The 22,396-nt window shown below is 31.4% G+C and overlaps 3 protein-coding genes across 3 annotated transcripts; 2 read left to right on the plus strand and 1 right to left on the minus strand.

Annotated features, from left to right (window-relative positions):
* Positions 1-746: 746 nt before the first annotated feature.
* Positions 747-2,974, plus strand: TRIADDRAFT_57764 (uncharacterized protein; the record flags this gene model as incomplete). Its single annotated transcript, XM_002113482.1, has 4 exons — positions 747-965; positions 1,905-1,967; positions 2,528-2,839; positions 2,933-2,974. 4 exons carry the CDS (start codon positions 747-749, stop codon positions 2,972-2,974), a joined length of 636 nt encoding a protein of 211 aa, XP_002113518.1.
* A 1,207-nt stretch (positions 2,975-4,181) lies between these two features.
* Positions 4,182-16,575, plus strand: TRIADDRAFT_57765 (uncharacterized protein; the record flags this gene model as incomplete). The annotated part of the gene is made up of 21 exons (XM_002113483.1): positions 4,182-4,190; positions 5,174-5,222; positions 5,758-5,798; positions 7,565-7,852; positions 8,641-8,788; positions 8,925-9,092; positions 10,283-10,411; positions 10,588-11,301; positions 12,093-12,215; positions 12,354-12,482; positions 12,565-12,687; positions 13,137-13,250; positions 13,386-13,511; positions 14,020-14,154; positions 14,244-14,366; positions 14,441-14,533; positions 14,911-15,159; positions 15,243-15,396; positions 15,504-15,720; positions 16,200-16,407; positions 16,493-16,575. 21 exons carry the CDS (start codon positions 4,182-4,184, stop codon positions 16,573-16,575), a joined length of 3,423 nt encoding a protein of 1,140 aa, XP_002113519.1.
* Positions 16,576-20,738: 4,163 nt separating this feature from the next.
* TRIADDRAFT_57766 (uncharacterized protein) lies at positions 20,739-22,396 on the minus strand (the record flags this gene model as incomplete). Its single annotated transcript, XM_002113846.1, has 7 exons — positions 20,739-20,893; positions 21,021-21,072; positions 21,344-21,415; positions 21,553-21,650; positions 21,829-21,909; positions 21,989-22,088; positions 22,232-22,396. 7 exons carry the CDS (start codon positions 22,394-22,396, stop codon positions 20,739-20,741), a joined length of 723 nt encoding a protein of 240 aa, XP_002113882.1.

Genomic DNA, 22,396 nt, shown 5'->3' on the forward strand with positions numbered 1-22,396 from the left:
AAAAACTAAAAAATTAAAACACATTGTTCCATAAAAGCGTGATCGCTTTTACTCTAATAGTTCATTCTAAATTACTTAAGCCTGACTTTTTCTAAGTGAAATAGAATTTAATATCCATTTCTTTGTCTTTGCGTTTTACGCTCATACGTAGTACAAAGTTTCTTCCAATATATTTTTATACTTACATTTGTAGTGGAGAAATTGACAGGTATAATGTAAGTCTTACCTCTATAGTTTTATTACTTACCTAGCAAGAATTGAATTCTATACTACCTAGGATAGCATAAAAGTCGACTTGACTTAATTGATGATAATTATGCTACATGTGCATCGACAGGAGACTTAAATTTATAAAATTTATTTTGATCCATGTAGCCAAATAGTCATGTAGCGTAATTTAGTATTCAAATTAGAAAACTTCCAATAAAGTAGACAGTTTATGTTGCTTTAGCTAAATAACTAATTTAAAAAGTAGAAATGTATTATTCAATCCTTAATTAATTTGACGTCATAAAATGTAGCACAAATAAACTTCATAATTATCCCTAATTAATTACAGATTTTTTGTTTTAAATCAAAATTCAAATACGGGTGTTATATATGGCTTATAACATTTAAATTAAAATTAAAATTAAAGAAGTTAAAATAATTTATTCAATTACGTCAAAAACTGCTAATTTCAGCAAATCCAGGACTAACAGAAAATTTCCAGTTTAGAAATTAACTCATTTAAAGTTAAACTCAAGATGGATTCAACTAAAAAGCTTCGCGATGAAATTACCAACTCTGTACACCAGGACAGGTTAATTACTTTAATGCGCCAATTAACTTATGAATGCAAAGCGATCGTCATCATGGCTACCCTTCTAGTAGGCGTAGGAATTGCTAGATTATCAGTACCAAACTTTGCTTATTACACTCTTGGAGTAGGATTATTTGGCCACTGTTATTGGGTTGGAGGATTGGTAAGTAATACTATCTTCAATAAATATTGGATTAACATTCTAAGCTGTTATCCTATTTGCTAGTAAGCTATATCATGCATCAAAGTAATGGCTTAGACATTTATCCATGATTACTACTAATCCAAGTATAAGATTTGATCTTCATTTACTAATTACATAGGAGGTTTTAGCGAGATCCTTAGTTAACATCAGGCTCTATTTACTCAAATTGCTATCAGCAGCCATAAATATATGATGGATACACGTAGTACAGCAACTTACTCTAAGACATCCTTAAGAAATCAGGCTGCTACTCTAAACACTTTGATATAATGCGTTCTCCGCTTATTCCGGACAAGCAAACATGTTTTGATAACTTATTTTAGTTAATTGAAAGCATTTTCACAATAACTGCAGTAGCTTATTCCCATAATCAGTACAGAGAAACTCATAAATATCATTTTGAATCAAAAGGATATTTTATTTTAACGTTAAAAATACTTACACCTCAATTATTAGAATCACGATAGCTTACGTACATGTTCTCTGGCTATCGCATTTATTAGTGCAATAGCTAATCCAAGTATATATGATTCGATCTTCATTTACTAAATATATATGTATAGTAATATATATAAATTATATAAGAAGTTGGACAAAATTCTTAGTTCATGCTTATGAAAATTGTACTCTTCTGCCAATCTTTCTGAATCAAAACCGGTGATTTTATTTGTTCTTTCCCAATGTAAAACATCTATGAATATTGGAACTGTGGTGATTTGATATTCATATCATTATAATAGCTATTAACTCTTATATGCGTAATTTATACTTAAATAGTTGCAGTAATTTCTATTTTCTACAGTGTATGCTATGTTCATGTAGAATAATTAGAAATTGCGATTGAAATAGATTGCCAAGACAACCCAGCTTTACCTTCTCTTGTCATGCTACGTTTAGATTATTATTACCGGAATAGTTGGTGTTATGGTTCACAAAGATGAAATTTTTCTTAAGTTAATGGTAGGTTTTGATTTTAATTAATTAATAATGCGTCTAATCTAGATCATTTCGTAAACGAAGATTATCAGTCATCTTCAGAACTATTTTTTAAAGAATACTAATACATTTCTGCGACAGTCTAATTTTCAGAACTGCTATTAGTGATCTTATACATTTATTTCATATAAATGGAGGACGTTCTTTCATCAAAATTTGCTATTTTTAATTTTATTTTATTCCTTGTAACAAACCAAAAACAAATTCTTCAGCAATCATTTGCCACCTAATTAAAATTTTAATGCTGAATTTTCGTAAACAGTCAATTTTTTTTCATTTTAATTGAGCAATATAGCATTTTAAGAAGCACACTTTATTTTTTCACCGTTTTCAATTTAGAAATAAGTCCTACGGGATATATACCTTACGTCACTAATAAAGCTAATCATGCTCTTAAAATCTGCTAGATTTGCTTTGATATAAGCGTTAATGAAATATTCAAAACTCTAAATATTACCAAATCAATTTCTATGAGTTGATATCCTACAACTACTGCACTATGCATTATACTATTCGCTAATCAGGATCTTAAATTGAATTTAATAAAGGCTCAAATCCATTTAGGATTTGCAATTGCAAGCACCGTGGCAGTAGTAGCAGGATTTGGAATTGTCGTCTATAATCTAAGTCGTCTACCGTCGCTACCAGAGAGAATTAATATCGTCTATAACTTGAATAACTGGTCAAAAACTTATGGCATGGTAGCCAGCAACGCCATCGCTGATATTATTATTTTGATGGAATATATTATCTTTTTTTGCATATGCTTGCATTGCATTATAACCTATAGAACTCTTCCTCAGCAGAGCATAGTTGATGAAAGGACCAGTGATATGGTTAGCTTTGTGGCTTAATTATGAATTTCTGTAGATATATTAAACTTTCCTTACAGTATGATCGTATATGTATGTTGATTTCGTTTATTTTAGGTAAAAATAATTGGCGCTGAAGTTCCTTTAAAAGACATATAAACAAAAAGCTGTGGGGCAAATTACCAAATCATTTAATAGCAGCTTTTTAGATAATTAAATTAAGACTAAAGACAATAAAACGTACAAGTAAACAAGTATCACGACATACAGTTATTTAAAGAATAGTTATGAGGTATATCATCCACTGAAATAGTTCAAATTCGCCTAAATTTTCTCTGTAAGTTTAAAGAACAGCTAATAGTGTGATATTATGTTTTGCTTATGACCATTGCCTAGACTAACTTAAGTATCGTAGTTTAAAGATGATTGGCTAATTGGTGTGTGCTTGAACATCGTAATATCAATAATTGGTTATTATTATTAGTCACAGTTGCATTTTCACGTTTATTGCATATTAATCTATACCATCATGAAATAACGAAGTGAACTTCTTAAATTAAATTATCGCAAGCTAGTCTTCCCATATTACTTATTTGTACTGTATAAGCCTCATAGTAGCGCTTATACATTCGTATTAAATCCCAACTTTACATCACATTCGGTTATAATTATAAAAGCATATAAGTAATTATAGTAATACTCCATATTTACGGCAATAAAATGAACGATAACTTCATAACTTATTAGGCTTTTAAATTAATTGAAATGCTTAACTAGATTGGATATGTAGATTCTACGGTATTAGCATTCATTTAGATGCCAGTTTGCTAACAATTACTAAGTATCAAAAATTCTGACACGAATGGCAATGTTTTATATCGCACTAACCAGTCATACTTTATTGCTTATATTAATATCATATTGAGCAGAATTAGGCCATCATTGTATGCTTTCTTTGGATATTGATCGATAAAACAGATCAGTGTTTAGGTATAATTCATACTAGTCCGTAACTTCTAAGTAAATAGAATACATGATCACGATCTAGCAATATCATGTAAGCGCTAACGTATTGAACGTAAACTGTCGTACTCTATGAATAAAAATTATTGGAAACATCTAGAGAAGACTATCCAACTATTCTTTATGCTCTGACTATGCTACAGAAGCAATATATTTGAACTTAAATTAAGGCGTCAAATCGTAGCCTCAGGATTAGATAATGGATAGAAAATAAGCGTGAAAAAGTAATGGAAAATTGTTTCCGCAGGAAGAGATTAATGAAATATAAGTGATATAATGAAGAATATTTAAAGTATTTGTTGATAAAATGAATTACTGTATCAGAATTGTTTTCTACTAGTACATGGCTACGGTATGTTAGATACTACCAGAGACCGAAGACTAAAAATACTGTGCTCTACTATACATTTATTATCATCAACTTGATACCAGTAGCATATGTAATATATAAATTTAGCGTGGCCAGCAATGTCCTAAGGGGTCTTCTTGCTCTACCACAGAAAAATAGGAGTAAAGAGTACAGAGTCCAATTGTAGGTGTCAATCAATTACTTTTCTACAGTGAATAACAGCCAGGTTGGCTAATTTTTATTCGCCTGACCAAATACCACCGACACTGCAGTATTGCCTTCTATATTTTTCATTATAAATTTTCTTGGTCTAATAATTTAGCAAAGCATTCTTTGATTGAAAAGCGTGCTAAGTCTTGATGGCCTTAATTACTGGTAACATTAAATTTAATTTCAATAGCAGATTTAGTAAAAAACCGATACAAACGTAGTAATATTGCAGTTTCATACAATAAAGACGTCATTTAAAACGGACCTTGGCGGAATATTTGAGTAATATTATCCACAAAGAATGAGGCTATTAGGCCTCAATAAGTATATATTTTATTCCAACAAGAATTTCAAGAAGAATTTCTTTTACAGCTTCTTGACAGATAGCATATGAAAGATATATTATTACCGCTAGATATTCATCATATCCGTTTGTAACGAGTTCAATATAGAATAGTTCTGGTAGATGCATCTGATTTTTAGCTGTCTTATAGGATTCTTTTAAAATATTATTAAAAATACATGAAATATTTTAAGTTGATTTATCATAACGTATATTATAATCCTAGATTGATGGTCACAATAGGTCTCCCACTGGACTTAAGTTCGATTTGTAAACTCGATATGACATTCCAGCCTAATTATTGAAGATACTTTAGATACACATTCAATACTGTTCTTAACCCCTTAATGTTGCACGAAAATCATGCTCAATCTAACTTATAAGTTATATTGACATTATTAATACAAATAAAATAATTTCACGTTCTATCTAGTCTTTGGACTTCATACAAATAGCACAATATGAATATGTTATTCTAAAAGGTAAAAATTAGCATCTCGCCTACAGCAAGCAGTGACAGCTAAGACTTTGATTGGATTAAAACACTTGGTAACTATTTATTTATTATAAATTAAATTAGATCTTCATCTTGTGGAATGCTAAGATCATGTGATCAGGGTCTAGACCAGGATGAACATGCAGTAGTACTTTATTCACTCAATTTTAACCGTAAATGACCAGAATTGGGGTATTCTCGAGTCCGAAAACTAGGAGCAAAACTACAACTGCAAAGTACAGTACTTAGTGAGCTTATTAAGAGAATCAGTAAGCTGAAAAATTTCAAGTCTATTTCAACATTAGGTATTAGTCCATATTATCATTGCCATCTTCAGTAAGATAGATGAGATAAAATGGACAAAATATCATGGCTAAGCTTGATAATTACCCTCTTTATTAGTTGTAATGTAGTTCTTTCTATACCCTTGTCCCAATTTTTTCCGTATGGATCCTCTGCTAATAGTCTTGATCGAACTGTTCCACGCAGCGACTATCAAAAAATCCTTTATACATCTACAGTTGACTATTTTTTCTATAACAAGCATTATAAAACGATTCAGGTAAGTCATATACAGAATATAAATTTCTGAAAGCATATCATCTAATTAAAATTACCTACTAATTATTAATATTAACAATGATTTTGAATTTAAAGCGTGAATAAATATGGCTTAAAGTTTTCTATCTTTCTTTCATACTAACCCTGCCTTAAAGTAGTGCTAAATCTTGCGGAGCTACTCTTCTATTGATGCAGACGCATACAGATTATAGATTTTATCGGCTAATTAAATATAGTAGGGACTATTTAAATTTTTAGTCTATCCCAAACTAAAAATTTGTATTATTGATTAACATTAACAATGATCTTAAAACTGAAGCGTGAACAAGCATGGACTAGAGTTTTCCATCTTTCATACTAACTCTTGCATTAAAATAGCGCTAATTACTCTTTTATTGATGCATATGCATATGGATCAATAGATTTTTTATCTAATTAAACGTAGCATTGGCTATTCCAATATTTAGTCTATCCCAAAATTGAAAATTAGTATTATCCATTAACTTATATTAGCGACGATCTTAAAGTTACTGTGTGAGTAAATGAGGATCAGAGTTTATCAACTTTCATAATAACTCCTGCATTAAATTAGTACTAGATCTTGTGAAACCATTTTTCTATTGATGTTGATGCATATGTATTACTAGATTTTATCAGCTAATTAATCGTAGGTGGGACTATTCTAATCTTTACTTTATTCTAAAATTGGAAATTAATCATTTTAGCATTACTATTGCTATGTGTAACAAATGAGAATAAAAGATATTATAAATAAGTTAGATAACTGATATCGATATTAATTACAGTGCAGTTAATAAAATACGCTCATTGTAATTTTTTACATATAAATTCTTTGCTAAGTTCCCTAACAGTGTTTCTCCTCGCTGTAATTACTTAAACGCTACCGTTGATTTCTCGTAGATTACGTTTTGTATGACAAGCGATCCTAAACCATTATTAAGCCATCTAAAGAAAATGGATTTCTTCTTTTAGATCACCTACGAAAATTAGTAATACTAATTCGATATCGCCATTCATCGCTAATATGTTGATAAGAGAATAAAGTATAGGCTGTATTGAAAAGAATGTTTGTCGTTTATACTAATATTGTTCAAAGTTTCTGTTCAATTTCAAGTAATTGTTCGTAAATGAAATAGCAGTTTCTGCTTTGCTTCAGTAATCTAATTACCACATACTTTACCCTTAGCATGTAAATAAGTGTCTATACGTAAGATCATCGTCAATTTAAAATGTGGTCGAGTAAATAGATCACATCATGTTCCCTGTAAGGCAGTTGTTCGTAGATATAGTCGAAATTCCTAAATTAAAAGATTTTCATACAGTACCGTGATCAAATTTTATGCATTTTCTTAGGTCATATGTAAATATCTTGATTAGCATCACAACTATTGCTCTGATATTAACTGCTAAGCTTATACCTACGCACATAAGTTTAACGATTCCTCAGCATAATATAATCAAGTGTTAAATATTTTTTTAAAACTTCGCCGTGTGTAGAATTAGGACCGTAATGCAGTAATAGTCTTATATTAACTGAAACACTTAGGTAATAAAATTGATAAAAGTTGTAAAATAGATACTTCTAGTATCGATAAATTTCAAACCAATTGCTGCGTTATCGATGCTATTCTAACTATTTCGAATAATACATCTTTGTTTATGGAATATATTCGCTGTGATTAACAACTAGAATTTTTCCTATTCATTCATTGCCCTATTTTGATGTCGAGTAATAAATTATTTTAGGTCCATACTAATGGCATAATTACATTGGGAACGGGTGCAACATCCATGATAGCCATTAACTTCAATTTAGATTCTATTCGGATACCCATAATTTGTCCCTTTGCCGATCACATCGATACAAGAGGAACTGGTGTCATTTATTACCGCGAAGATTCAACAGAGCAGTTGTTAAGTCAAGTATCTACTAATATCCAAAAATCATTTACAGGAGCGTCTACATTTGTAGCCCAAAGAGCATTTATCGCAACTTGGGAGAATGTCGGATTTTATAATTCGAGCAGTACACCAGTAAGTGCTTACAAACTGCATAAAATAAGACTTGAAATAAGATGCTACCGTAAATATCGATTTAAAAGTTACTAACTTAACCGAATAAGCATGTCTTTATCTTGTTATATTCTTACTAGCCTGATTATTACAATATTGAATTAATGAGGCATTTCCATCATTTCTATTTCATGACATAATCTACGTTCAGTTTTCCTTATCCACTCTTAAAATTTTATTGTTGCATGCCATACTTAGCTACATATTTATTATTCTCGAGACTTATTCACCATTTCTATTTCATGACATAATTTACGTTTAGTTTTCCTTATCTACTCTTAAAAAATTTGTTGTTATGTGCCGCACTTTGCTCAGCATGGAAATATATTAAACATCGAATTACATCTCTTATTACTCTTAGCTATATACAATCAATAGATCTATTTGCTCATTTGTATCTAATTAAATGAATTTATGATCATAAATAGTATTAATAGTAAAACTGTTTTATTTTTGTACAATTTAAATTTTGATGTCATGATCTCAGAGATAGACTATACACAAAAGTTATAAGTAGGGACTCCTAAGAAGTCTTTGGTTTAAGTATTCTAAGCATAAACTATTTTTGAAATTTCAGAATAAATCCAATCTTATTATAATTAATGATTAGTAAAGAAATAAATCGGCATTTTGACGTATATACTATGTATACTTAGTGATTGGAATTAGCTGTAGCCCAATTATATTGAAATATTAGAAAATACTGATGCATAGTAGATAACTCGTGCCCTCTTTGATTACATTATTAGGGAAATACCTTTCAAGTTGTTATTGTCACCGATGGTCAGCGTGAAAGCTATGCCATGTTTCTATATGAAAATGACGGTTTACGCTGGCTAAGATCACAACCAAAACTAGGCATAACTCCAAGATATCCACTGATAGGATTTGCCGCAGGTTAGAAGATAGTGCTGCCTATCTTGTAATCAAATTAATGGTGAAATATCTATGCAGGCAGTATAATATAGATTTTAGGATATTAGACTTAGCTAAATCGGCACTGAATACAAGATATTCATGCAATGATATTTAGGCAACGGAATAGGCTCTTATTCTTTGTATGGTTCAAGCACCGCTAATGCATCAGCACTGCCTTCACTATCCAATGTGGATATACCTGGCAAGTGGTTATATCAAATTGGTAATGGTAGCCCTGGCCAAGGCGGTAAGATAACACCAGCTGTCCTGGTCAATGGATCCAGTAAGTCAATACATAGAATTATATTCCTCAGCGTAAATATTCTTATTTATACTTGGCAATCAAATTGTATAACGAATAGCGAAGATATGAATCAAAATTTTAGAACTTACTAACTTTATCACTGATCCATCCATTCAACTGTACCTTAAGGGTTAATATTGCTAGTAATACGTATTTCCCATTCTACGCTTACACCCTTCGACTTCAATATTTATCGAACCTATGATGTCAAAGAATCAGACTATGCAATTATTAAAATCGAATAAGTTTTTATGCTTCTTGGATTTAAAGTATCTAAGTAATAATTTTTCTTATTCAATATCTTAAATTTGATTCATTTTTTTTCAATTTTCATAAAACGATCATACAGTACTTCATCATAGCAAAATAACTAGTATCTCACAGTTGCTGAGAATGGATCCTGAAAATATGCTTTGAATAAATTTTGACAAAAATTAATTTGGTAACCTAGCGCATAATAAATTATTTTTAATTTTTCCAAATTACACTACTTTAACTGCGGTATAAATTATCAAAATTTGCTCTAAAGTGATTACTTTTACATTCCATATCAATGAATTCATCATTATTATAACTACAACGCGTAATAATTTAGTATCTGTCACAACCGAGATTGAAAAACAAAAATTAATGAGAATCTTTCCTCTAAAATAGTCTTAACTAACTCTAAGCACTCTTTAATTAATCTACCAAACTTAGATTCGCGTCTTAGACGATAGAATACTCACGTTAAGAATCAAAACTTTATTCCAAAAGCTATTCATTGAAATAACCGATTGAACTCACAACTTACAATCTACTACTAACAACGGATAACTATCTGTGATAGACCAGCTTATCAACTCCCTTAATTAAGAACTTTAAGGCTTTTACATAGCCTTACAAACATCGTTGGTGCAAAGCAGTAATAAATTTATAGCCAAGTCTACATACTGAATATAGCAAGAATCACAGCACTCTTTCTATGACATTTGATAGTAGTTAATTCATGGCTGGATGTTAACATATGATTCATTACTTAACAAAATTATATCGTTGATGACGCTATAATTAATTAATTGCCACAGAATCTCACATCGAATAGGTTGACACTTGTAAATAAAATGCCATTATCCAGTTATGCAAGTTCTTCATTACAGTGCTAATTTTCTATAAATTAATTAAAATAGGCGTTAATCTGTGCTCTATGGGCTATCCGCGCTGTTCCAGTCAGTCTATTTGTAACAACTATGCCACTGGTTACTGTTGTGCATGCCCTAATGGAACGAAAGGCAACGGCAAAATTTGCTATAGTCAAAGTAAGTTTAATATTGGTATTTTATAGCTGGGAGGATGCAACAATGTCATCTTCCAGCTATCAGTTTATTATTACTATTTATTAGAGTTGGACTCATATCGATTTTAAAGTTTTACTGGCCTAATAACGTCTCATGTAGAGTTTATCTTTCTATTATAAACCAAAACTTTGAATTAGTTCATTCGATGTCACTGGCTGATGCCACCGTCCAAATCAACGTCCAACGTCAGAATAGCAATACTACACTTTCTGCACAAATGCACGGCCTTGCTTATCCTCGTAGCTTTTGCCGATGCTATTTAGCCATGTCACGAATTCCGATTGAGGAAGTAATTGTAGCTGAAGTTATTTTAGATGAATTGGGATTACTCTTAGGTTGGTACTATGCAGATCGAGCAGTCGGCGAACCAGAATCCCTTGCTAATGGCCATAGTCTAGCTGGCGATGGTTTTCATGGTACAAGTCGAATTCATTTTGGTCTCCAATCGGCATTTGTACTAAAATATTCGATGGTTCCTACCGATGCTAATGCCGATAATATACTCATCAATATCGAAACATCTGGACTATTTCCAGATGTGACTCAGCTTTCAAATAACGCCACATCCAACCAAACAGATCTATTTGCCCAATTTGAAGCCAATGATCAATATTTCTATAACGTCGCTCCTGGTAAGGAATTAGCCATCATAAATAATCATGTTAACCTCAACGGAACCAATGCCATCTATCGTACAACTCGATTCATCTATCACACGCAATGTTCCTCTGATTGGAGAGCCAGTGGAGTTCGCGTTCGTTCAACAGATTCATATAGGCAATTTACTTATGATCCAACTCGCCAAATGGTTCAGTCTACGACGACATTTGCTTTAACCAATACTTCTGGAGGTAAGCAATCGATTGATAATGCTCTATGCGTCATTTTGTCCACAGTATTTATATCTCAATTTAAAGCACAGAACTTCATATAACTAATTTCAATATCGTATTAACATTGAGTTCATAACTAAAGTAGTAGCAGCAGACTGATAGTAATGATATTTGACGGTCTGCATAATGCGCTTGACTGAAATTAAGAATTACGTTAAAATGTTAATCCAGCCGATTCTTAATTTCAATATCGCGTCCCAGGAATAATTATAGAAATGGCAATAAGTTAACATATGATACTTACATGCTATGTATTAATATACTTGATTTATATTGTGAAATATTTTATTACCATAGGTTCTTAAATTAACATAAGAATCACTTGTTACAGTAGCGATTTTAAGCGATTACTCCATACCTATTTTGCTATTTATGACCAGATATCAACTTTTACGCACTGAGTATCCATAATTGCGATTTACATCTTCAATATATATTTTCCAAAAGCATTTATATCTCAGTTTAGAGCACAGAAGAGCACATTATTAATTTCAATATCAAATTAATATTAAGTTTATAACTAAAGCAACAGTAGCTGACTGTATAACTATGATATTGTTAGTTATGCATAATGATTTTGAGTGAAATAAGGAAATGCGTTGAATTACTTATTCAACCAATTCATAATTTCAGTATCACTTCTCAGGAACAAGTATAAATGGTATAGGTTCTTAACTTAAGTAAGAATAACTCTTTACTGAAGCAATCTAAATCGATGATTTGATATTTATTTTGCTATATATGACCAGATGTCAACTTTTGCGCACTGGGTGTCCATGATTGCGATCCAATTGCTCAATGTTTTACAGAACCTTATTCCTATCGTTGTGTCTGTCCTCAAGGTTATACTGGTGATGGGCATGTTTGTATAGGTCAGCTAATTAAAATCCTTTTCATGTGTACCTTCTTATCTAATTTATGGAAAATTAACAGCAGTATTTAAGTTATCTAATCACGTTAATATTGATATCTAAACTCAGCAGTTAAACGTCTTTAAATATTTTATGCAGATGTTAATGAATGTTATGATGGTACAATTTGTCAGCCTAAAAGTAATTCCTACTGTATCAATACTCCTGGTTCCTACAAATGTCAATGTTTTCATGGTTATCTTGAGACAGCAAATAATACTTGCATCGGTACACTTCATAATCGCATTATTATTAGTTGTTATCAGATACTTCTTCAAGTTTAACTTGCCTTCAATTTCCGTGATTTTAGACCTAAATGAGTGCTCTAGTGGTATCAATAACTGCAGCCAATACGCTAATTGTACTAACACAATTGCATCCTATTACTGCGACTGCTGGCATGGCTACTATGGCGATGGAAATAATTGTACATGTAAGTGCGATCATGCAGCTAGATTTCATTACGATTACGGCACCTTAGGCCATATAAACTCTAAAACTAGTTCTAGTTACCGATGTTTAACCTAGTCATTTAATAGAGAATAATTAATCCAGCCTGATAGATAAGATTAATTTGATGCCATTTAAATAGCATAGGTATATGCAATTATATTTTATAAACTTTTAGCTCCGTCTATCGAACATAAAATATGCTCCTTAGCAGTCTATTTTAGATAGCCAGCTAAATAGATATATAGTTCTTTCTGTAAACACAAATTGATATATGCTTTCTATGTGATATAATGACGATCATCAATGGTTTCAAATTTAAAGCTTTAATCCTCGTAAATTTATAATCCGTATGTAAAATAACATTAAAGGCAAAAATTGATAGCTACAATTGGTAGCTTCATGATGAATAATAACGATATTTTAATTTAGTTATACCATGTAGATTGTGTCATCGTGACGCTATTTGTACCCGCGATAGAGCTGGTGATGAAATTTGTACCTGTAAACCCGGTTATGAAGGCGATGGAAGATTATCATGTCGAGGTTCATTCAACGTTACTTTCTTCCCTAGATAATGCATGACCTTGCATCAGTAGGACTATAAGCAAATCAAGATAACAACTCTTATCTTGAGAATCTAAGGATTTTTTTCTTCACTATTTTGATATTTTTAATTAGATATCAATGAATGTTCATCCCCTACGCTAAATAATTGTAGCCAGTTTGCATCTTGTACTAACAGCAATGGTTCCTTCTCTTGTGCTTGCCTTCCAGGCTATAAGGGAAATGGAGAGAATTGTACAGGTTAATACCTATCATGTAGCAATTTCATTTATAACAGCAAAAAGAGCCTACTTTTTCAATGTTATTCTTTGATCCAAAATTGTTAATTTATCAAGCTCTGGTAAGATAAAGTTATAGTACTTTTCAGACATACTTTACTTATCTTGCAATAAAATTTCGTCCATGTTTCACTCAATCAACAGTACGAATAACTGTTAGCCTATATCATTCATTTTAATTTTTACCATAATATATTTTTATATTTAATGTATAATAAATTATTGATCTAACATGTAAGTTATTAATAGAGTATTTCATATTCAATCTAATGTAGGTCTTGTGGATTAAAATCATTACATACTTAAGCTATCTTAAAACATATTTGGCCAATTTGGCTAGTAACAAATGCAACGATGAATTTATTCTTTGCTAATTCAATATAATATTCATTGTTGATCATAAGTTGAGCATAACTTCAATTTTTGCATTTGATCACTCAGCGGAGTTTTTCTATATATCCTCGACTTAGATATTAATGAATGTGTCGAAGAATCCTATCGATGCGTACCTAATTCCAGCTGCGATAATTCAATCGGTTCCTTTAACTGTTCTTGCAATGACGGTTATCGTGGAAATCCGTATGCACCAACTGGAAATTGTACCGGTAAGAGATAACCAATCTAATGGAAACAGATTGCGATGCATGAAATAGAACTAAAATTCTAACATTACTACATGAACGTTCACTTTAAGATATAAATGAATGCGAAGAAGGAAGCCATAATTGCCACCGATATGGTATCTGCACTAATTCACCTTCGACTTTTTCCTGTCGATGTGAAACTGGATTTATAGGCAATGGGACATTCTGCGAATGTAGGTCTATGCTGTGTGTAAATCAATTTTATCTTTCGATTTCTTCGCTTTCATTCATCCTGTTTCAATTACAGTACCTTGCAAGCGATGTTTTAATGGTGGCAAATGTATTAATGACACTGAATGCGATTGTCCTCCTGGATTCGCAGGACGATATTGCCAATTGAGTAAGATTGAGCATAATTTACCTCAAATTTTCATTCTTTCTTGTATCAAGAAGTAATATTTAAAATTAAGGCCAATTTAAAAATAACTACTGCGCTGCCAAATTGTACACTCTACAGCGTTGTTCAAATCGCTTTTCTTCACAAAAACTATAATAAAAGGAATATGAATGCGCTGCTCACTACTGGTAATATTTAAGCTACTTAGCAAATCAAAACTGCAAAAGTTCATTAGTTCCCATAAAACTGACTAATTACTAACAGCCAATAAAAGTAAATACTTATTATAAAATATTGCATCCAAGAAGGACAGAAGTATTGCTGTAAATGCCAGGTCTAGCTAAAACGAATAAAATTATGCACTTAATTTCAATCAATAGATGAAGGATCTTTCCTAGCATATGCCCAAGGATATACTATACAACGAGTTAACTTTCCTGCTAATACCTCTGATCCAACTGTCATTGTCCATGATCAGTATCAGCTTGGCATTGGAATCGATTTCGACTGCAAAGAAAATAGCATTTATTGGTCCAATATTGGCGGCGGTAAATCGATTATGAAATCAGATCCAATTGGTGGCAATGTTACTGTCGTAGCTACGCTGAATGATTCAAGTAGTGTGGAAGGTAAATAATAAATAGTTTCGGCTTCGTAAATTGGAATAGCTTTTATCTTTACACTACATAAATGAATTCTTTCTCATTTTCAGGTATTGCAATCGATTCTATCAGTCGTACCATATATTGGACTGATTCAGGCAATGATGTTATTGAAGTTATGAAATTGGACGGAACCAATCGACAAGTTTTGTTTGATACTGAATTAGTCAATCCAAGAGCTATTGCTATTGATCCTGTTGTTGGGTAAAAAATTATGCATCTTTCGAACGTATGATTTTATGTCGCAATCCACTATAGAAATCTTTAAATTCTTCCATCTAATTACGAACTTACTTTATTGGGTCCGATAGTTTCATCTTTTGGACTGATTGGAATCGTGAGAATCCAAGAATTGTGCGTTCAACAGCCGATGGCAAAGATCGAGTCAATTTAGTTGTAGGGAATTTAAAACTTCCCAATGCACTGACATTAGATACTGAACTTAAGAGAGTTTATTGGGCGGATGCTGGAACTAATATGGTAGAATATTGCAGCTATACTGGCGAAGGTAGAAAGACATTACATAAGGTAAATTTTACTAAATCAGCGGCTGTACTTGCTAATTTATTGAGGCAATTCGTGTACATTTTATTAAATCCAATTTAAAGTTATCAAGAGAATATCAGTAACACCATTTTCTATTATCAATTAGTAAGGTGTAGCATTTTATTACTATACAATGATAGTGACTATGCTTTCATTAGTTTTTTAAATAATTTACATCTCTTACTTATCCAAATTAACTGTAATAAACACGTATATCAAGATCGCTGATGACAAATTGGATTCATTATCAAGCTGTAATCATCATTTCATATACTGTAGTATAGTGTTACTTCTCACTAACGATAGTCAAATCTTAAGATATCTTTAATCAGTTCATTAACTTTCATATCTTATATGTCAAAATTGATCGTAGAATGCGAGTACTTCCAGGATAAGTAATGATCAATTAGATTTATTATTAAGTTTAATTCAACACTAAATGATTTTACGTATTTGATCAGGGTTTTAGCACCGGAAACTCATTAATTTATCCATTTGCCCTTGCCCTTTATGGTGACTACCTATATTGGTCTGACTGGTCCTCTTATGATCTACAAAGAATTCATCGAATTACCGGTAAATTGCTCGATCCAATTTCAACTAAACCACTAGGTGGATCATACTATAGAATTGATGGCATTGCATCTGTCATCAAGGAATGTTCTCAAGGTATGTAGAAACTTATTCATATATATCTCATATGCAATAAGTTTATAACACAGAAAATTGATTAATTTTTCTTTTCTCATTTCAGGCGCAAATGCATGTGGTTCTATGCCTATCGTCAACTGTAATCTATGCTTGCCAGGGTTAAATAATACACGTACATGCTACTGATTTTAATCTGGGAAATTATTTTTGCTATACGTAGTGCTTTATGGTAGTCTCATCTAGCGTTATTTAATATATTTTATATGCAAATCACTCGTACTTTTATTGTTGAATCTAACTGCAGTGGAAACATTTCAATTATTTTTCGTTTTCATATTACTTAAACTTACGTATAAAAAATTGGAAAATTTTTTAATAACGCTGTCTTTTCTTAGGAAAGTAGTGGCATCATTAGCTATACTCTAGGCATATAGCGGTAATGTCGTAGTAGAAATTACTTAATTTTATAAATTTAGTCAGATTCTCTTGTCAAATAAATCAAATTTAACTTTCGCATCCTTTTTCTGCAATGCTATTAAAGATTAAATTTAAATCACTGATAAAAGTAATAGGTTGCAGTAGTTTAATTTTAAATATAAAGTCAAGTTTTGACACTGACCAACGCTGATATCAAGCAATCGATTTCCGCGTTTCCTTATTCACCTACAGTATGAAATTGATAATTGAAAGATAATTTTGTTGATGATTATATAATTATATGTGATTGTTACCAAGTAAATATTTTAGTCTTTATTAAAGTCTGTTAGAGTGAGCATATGCGTAAGTTGGCCATGACCTATCCTGTACTATTTTAAGAAAAACGATTGACAGTTGTTATGCGTCCGAAATTGCTACAAAAGTACCTTAGCAACATCCAATTTCTAAGAAGGGGCTCGGAAAGAACAAGTTAACATTGCCTGTTTTACTGCATTCGAATTAATACCATCAACTTGCCGCTACTTTGCAATCTTGAATGGATTTAAATCGAGAAATTTAGAGTGCTCTTGTATTCGTACTTTATTATAATTATGGAAGTAGAATACTCTTTACCATACATAGCATTATAACTACCTCATGCTTTGTCTTCGTAAACAACAATTATAATCTTCTATCAAGTTAGTTAATCCTGTTCGTTAGGCGGTAAACCAGCACACTTATATTGTCTACTTTACTAAAGCAATCCGACTACAGTACTTCACGTCTATTAAACTTGACATGATTATCTACAGAATTTACTATAACAAAGGCTGCTATTCGTCCTGCATCTATCATAGAGCTAATACTAAAATTGCCGATTTAATTAATTAAAGAAGACAACCAACCGTGGGATAAATTTCTAATCACAGGGAATAAGTTTCAGTTAATTGTAGTACGGCACCGGTATCCATTCGATCCTTAATTGTTTGAGCAGCTCCCCTACTGTTAAAACCAAATAATACCCGTAAACAACCGAAATTTTCCCACCATGATCTAAACATTCTCTATCAGCCTAAATTATACGATTTTATTACTCACAGTACAAATAAAATCAGAATATGGAATTCATAAATATTAATTAGTGACAAGTATTAATTAACACTCGGTCTAGTCTATAGTAAGCCTGTATTGCACATTATATAATTTAACGTAAAAGGTTAGCACCGGGGTTATTTGTGTGACATATGAAATTGTATATAAGATTGATTATTAATTTTTGATCTCAGTTCTACTGAGGCTAACGTAGAGTGCACTGGTACTAACGTAAACGGGCTAGTAATAAATATATTTATTAAACTAAACCTATCGTTTGACTCGATTACTATACTGTAGTATAGGAATAAGTTAGTTTTCCCTTACTGAGGATCTCCGGAGTTAGTTGGAGAACCATAAGAGTAGATAGACTAGTTTAGGTACGATCACGAAAGTTGTTTTGTGACAACACTACTTATACACTATCCAAAATTATACAATTTAATACTGAGGTTGTAGGCAAAATTAAAATCAATACCTATGTTGGCATAATGGTAATACTAAGGTATCACAAGTGTTTGAATAAAATTGAACTAATAATATAATGAAATTTTTGCTTAAATTTTGCTCTATAATCGGAGAAAATTCAACTTATTTATTATTGCTCTGTTATAGTATCCTTATTCAATGTTACAAGCTCTATATCTATTTAATTCATCGGCTCTCTCGGCTTATCGAAAATTGTTCGACTCTATAGTCAAGATTGATTTTACCTTTCATTTACTATTTTATGTAATTCTTGTTTTTACTAACGACTTGTAGATAGAAATCTCATTTGAAGCCGTTTTCCGGGATATTTGCTTCTAGTCTAGATGTACTGCTTTATTATTATTTTAAATTTCATTGTAATACATCGTTCTAAAGTTAATGGCCTGCTAAATAATATAAAAAACAAAACACACGACTACACATGATATTTGCAATATAATTTTAATCAGAATTAGATGCAACTGTTACCAACTACTTCAGAGTAAGCACAAGTCAGTCAGTAATCATCCATCTTGTAACATTTTGAGAAAAGTGATTGATAGCTGTCGTAAATTCCAAATTCTTAGAGAAGTAGCAGTAAAAGACTATTTATTGTCTGAGAAACAACTTTAAAGGACCAAGTTAGCATTATCAGTTTCACTATATTTAGAATTGATATCGGCAACTTGCGGCGACTTTATAAACTTAAATGTATTAAAATCGTCTATATTTTGAGAGTGTTCTTGTAAATTTAGTTTAACATAGAATAGGATACTCTTTCCCATATGCAGTATTACTACATTATGCTCTGTCTTCACAAATAATAATCTAATTCGCTAATACTGCTAATTATACGGTATTCTAGCATATTTTACTTTGTCGACTTAACTACATCTTTTTCGTCCATAGTTTCTATATTGAATTTTTAGTGATTACGAAACTTACCACAACAAAGACTACCATTCGCTCTGTATCTAGTATAGAGCTAGCTAATATTTAAGTTGATCAATTTAACGAAAGGAGACAACCGCCTGTGGGGATGGATGTCTATTTATTTATAAGCAATAAGTTTCGATAGCAGTAGCCGCTTACTTCTTAATTACACGACTAGATTTTTTACGATAAATTCGAATAATAATAATAATAGTCTAAATGCTACATTTTTCATTGTTCAGTGCCACTTTATGTAATTACAAGCCTTTTGAAGTTAATAAATTGAGTAATTCTATCTCGATATTGTAATTTTTCGTTGGAATTTAAATTTGTATAACGGTCTATCGCTGTGCTATAGTACTACGAAAGTTAAAGAACGCGTATGTGCCGTACTAATTAAGTGTAGGAGATTAATTCAGATATAGAAGTGAGTCCGTAGTTTCATTAATTATTGCTCGAAAATTGTACGAAGGAATAATAATTAATTGTTCGTAGTGAACTACTTATGTTAGAATCTACTATACCTGTAGAAATTAGTTTATCCTAGTTATAATATTATGTCAATCCTAAATTTTAAACTTGCTAAAATAATGAAAGGTAAATATTAAATTCTATATCTTGGAAAGAGCTTGATATTCTCCTAAATTAACGATAGACGATTGTATATAAAAAATGTGTAACAATTACTGTTTTTGGTACATTTAATAAACTAGTATCTGATAGAAACTCTTGTTAATTTAAGATTATCGTGGAAGTAATCTAGTTTTATCCATAGAAATAATATATGGTAATTTCCATTAATAAACAATAATAGTTAAGAATGCAAAAAATCATCAAATTAATTTACATTAGTCTTACAAAAAATAAATTAATACGAGTGGTTAAGAAATCGTAGTCAACGTAAGAATGATTACCGTAATTTCATGATCCGAATAGGTTTCAGGAATTTTATCATTTGTTATTTCAATATACAGTATATAGCTAATTCTACTCTTTACTATTAGAGTGAAGAAATTAAAGGAAAATTCTTCAATATCAATAAAGGGATGATTACCAACGCAAGTATATCATGTACGGTGCATTAATATAAAACATCTAGGACTTGCATAATTATCATCGTATTGTCAAATTATTTACGTTTACGTTTCATAGATGAGCCAGTAGTTTTATCGTTAGGCAATGTCTACATATTTATACTAGCTTAATAAATCTTGCACAATCATATAATTATGAGAAAGTGGCCTAACACTAAGTTAGATAATAAATTTTATCGGCCTATTGATATGAATTTATTAGAGTTGGACATAAAGTTTAATTTGAAAAGATTATGTTTACTCTTATCATGTGGGAGAAATAATCTTCACACTTTAATTTCGGATGTTCCAGAGCAACAACGCGAACCTTAACGCTAACGATCTCATCCAAAATGATCAAACTTTTTATCTTCCAACTTTACCAAGTGAACGATCTGTCTTCGGATTGGCAGTTAAACGTTGCACAGCGACAATAGCAGCATTAATACCATTCTGTAGTTCGCGCAGTTCAGCTATATGTAGAATTTGTATGATTTTTGCGGCCTGCTCAACAACTGGATCTGTAATAATGAGTTATATTAAAGGTTTTGATAAAGTAACAACACGCGTCAAATGTATTTATTGCACAGCGTGCCAAAATTAACAGCATCCAATGATTGCAATGGTATCAGAACACGTCGGCTATACCTTTCACACTAGGTACACAGCTAGGAGTACTAGCGAGTGAGCGGTAGAGTTCCTAGAGTAAACAGACAGCGTAAAATGATTGATATATGATTTAAAATTTCAACTTTGAAGAAAACACTAAATAGGCAAATAGTAAAATGTATAACTAATAGCGTTCTGGTTCTGCCATACAAAGATTCATATCGCTAGAGCAAAAATTGACATTGATATAGAATATATTTCTAGCTTTCTGATATATCGTAATAGCAACTGCAGCACTTAATATGAATTTATTATTATTACGTTGCTAAATTCAATGTGGTATAAAATCTTACTAATCATACCTCTTCTTGGGCTGATTGGTTGCTATTAAGACTATTTGAAGACAGTTTACTTTCGATAAGATTACGAATACCCTATAAGGCAATGAAGATGATTTACTACTAAGGCTATCATATCATTGACAGGATAGCGTAGAACTTTATAGATATGTTTCTTCATACTAATGCAGCATTTTAGCATACATCAATACATATAGCGCAATCTTACTTACCTCTAGCATTAGTAAATGTTGATCTTGATCTTGGTATGGTGGCATTTCAAGTAGTTCAGCTAGTTGTCTAATTCCGGATCTCAATTGAGGATCATCATCTATCATTAGAGTCATTATAGTAATTTTACTGCATTTTAATCAATTATTGTATTTACGAATAATTATTATCATTGCAATTAGAGATAATTAATCAAATGTTTATTGCAAGCAATATTAAAATTGACAATGCAATGATTTTTCCCATGATGTTACGAATAATAGTGGAATAAAACCAACCCGATATAGCCAACAACTCATCGATTTCCAACTTTTGTATTTTATGCAGAGTAATGTTGGGTTCACTCTGATATAATTGCACTAAAACAGTATGAAGACGATCAATTCATTATACAGTCATAAGTTATGCATGAAAGATATCTTGTGATGTCGTTCTTACGATTGTCTTGAAATTTTAAGCGACATGCATATCCTAACAGCCATTCAGTAATTTCTTTCCTTTGATTGGATTTGACTGGGCATTTCAGTAATTTTAGGTACTAACAAGACAAAAAGAGTTTTCATCACGAGTTTAATTTATTTTAAGAACAAGGGTGGAAGTTGAATTACGTCCAATCTATAAGAAGTTGATTAGTATTGACGCAAAAAGTGATGCTATCATCGATTCGTTTCTATGGCTCACTTTTGTAAAATGATCAGGCCAAGTTTGGCTATCGATAGCTCGCAATTCGTCTCTTTCATTGACTTTGCAATGCCTTATAATCGTGTCTTCTAGCCAAACGACCAAATTTTGAAATGCTTTCTCATCTGGTGAAATTGATGATAAAGATGAGATTAATTTGGGCAT

The sequence above is a fragment of the Trichoplax adhaerens genome, genomic scaffold, assembly GCF_000150275.1.
Source record: "Trichoplax adhaerens TRIADscaffold_6 genomic scaffold, whole genome shotgun sequence".
Lineage (NCBI taxonomy): Eukaryota > Metazoa > Placozoa > Uniplacotomia > Trichoplacea > Trichoplacidae > Trichoplax > Trichoplax adhaerens.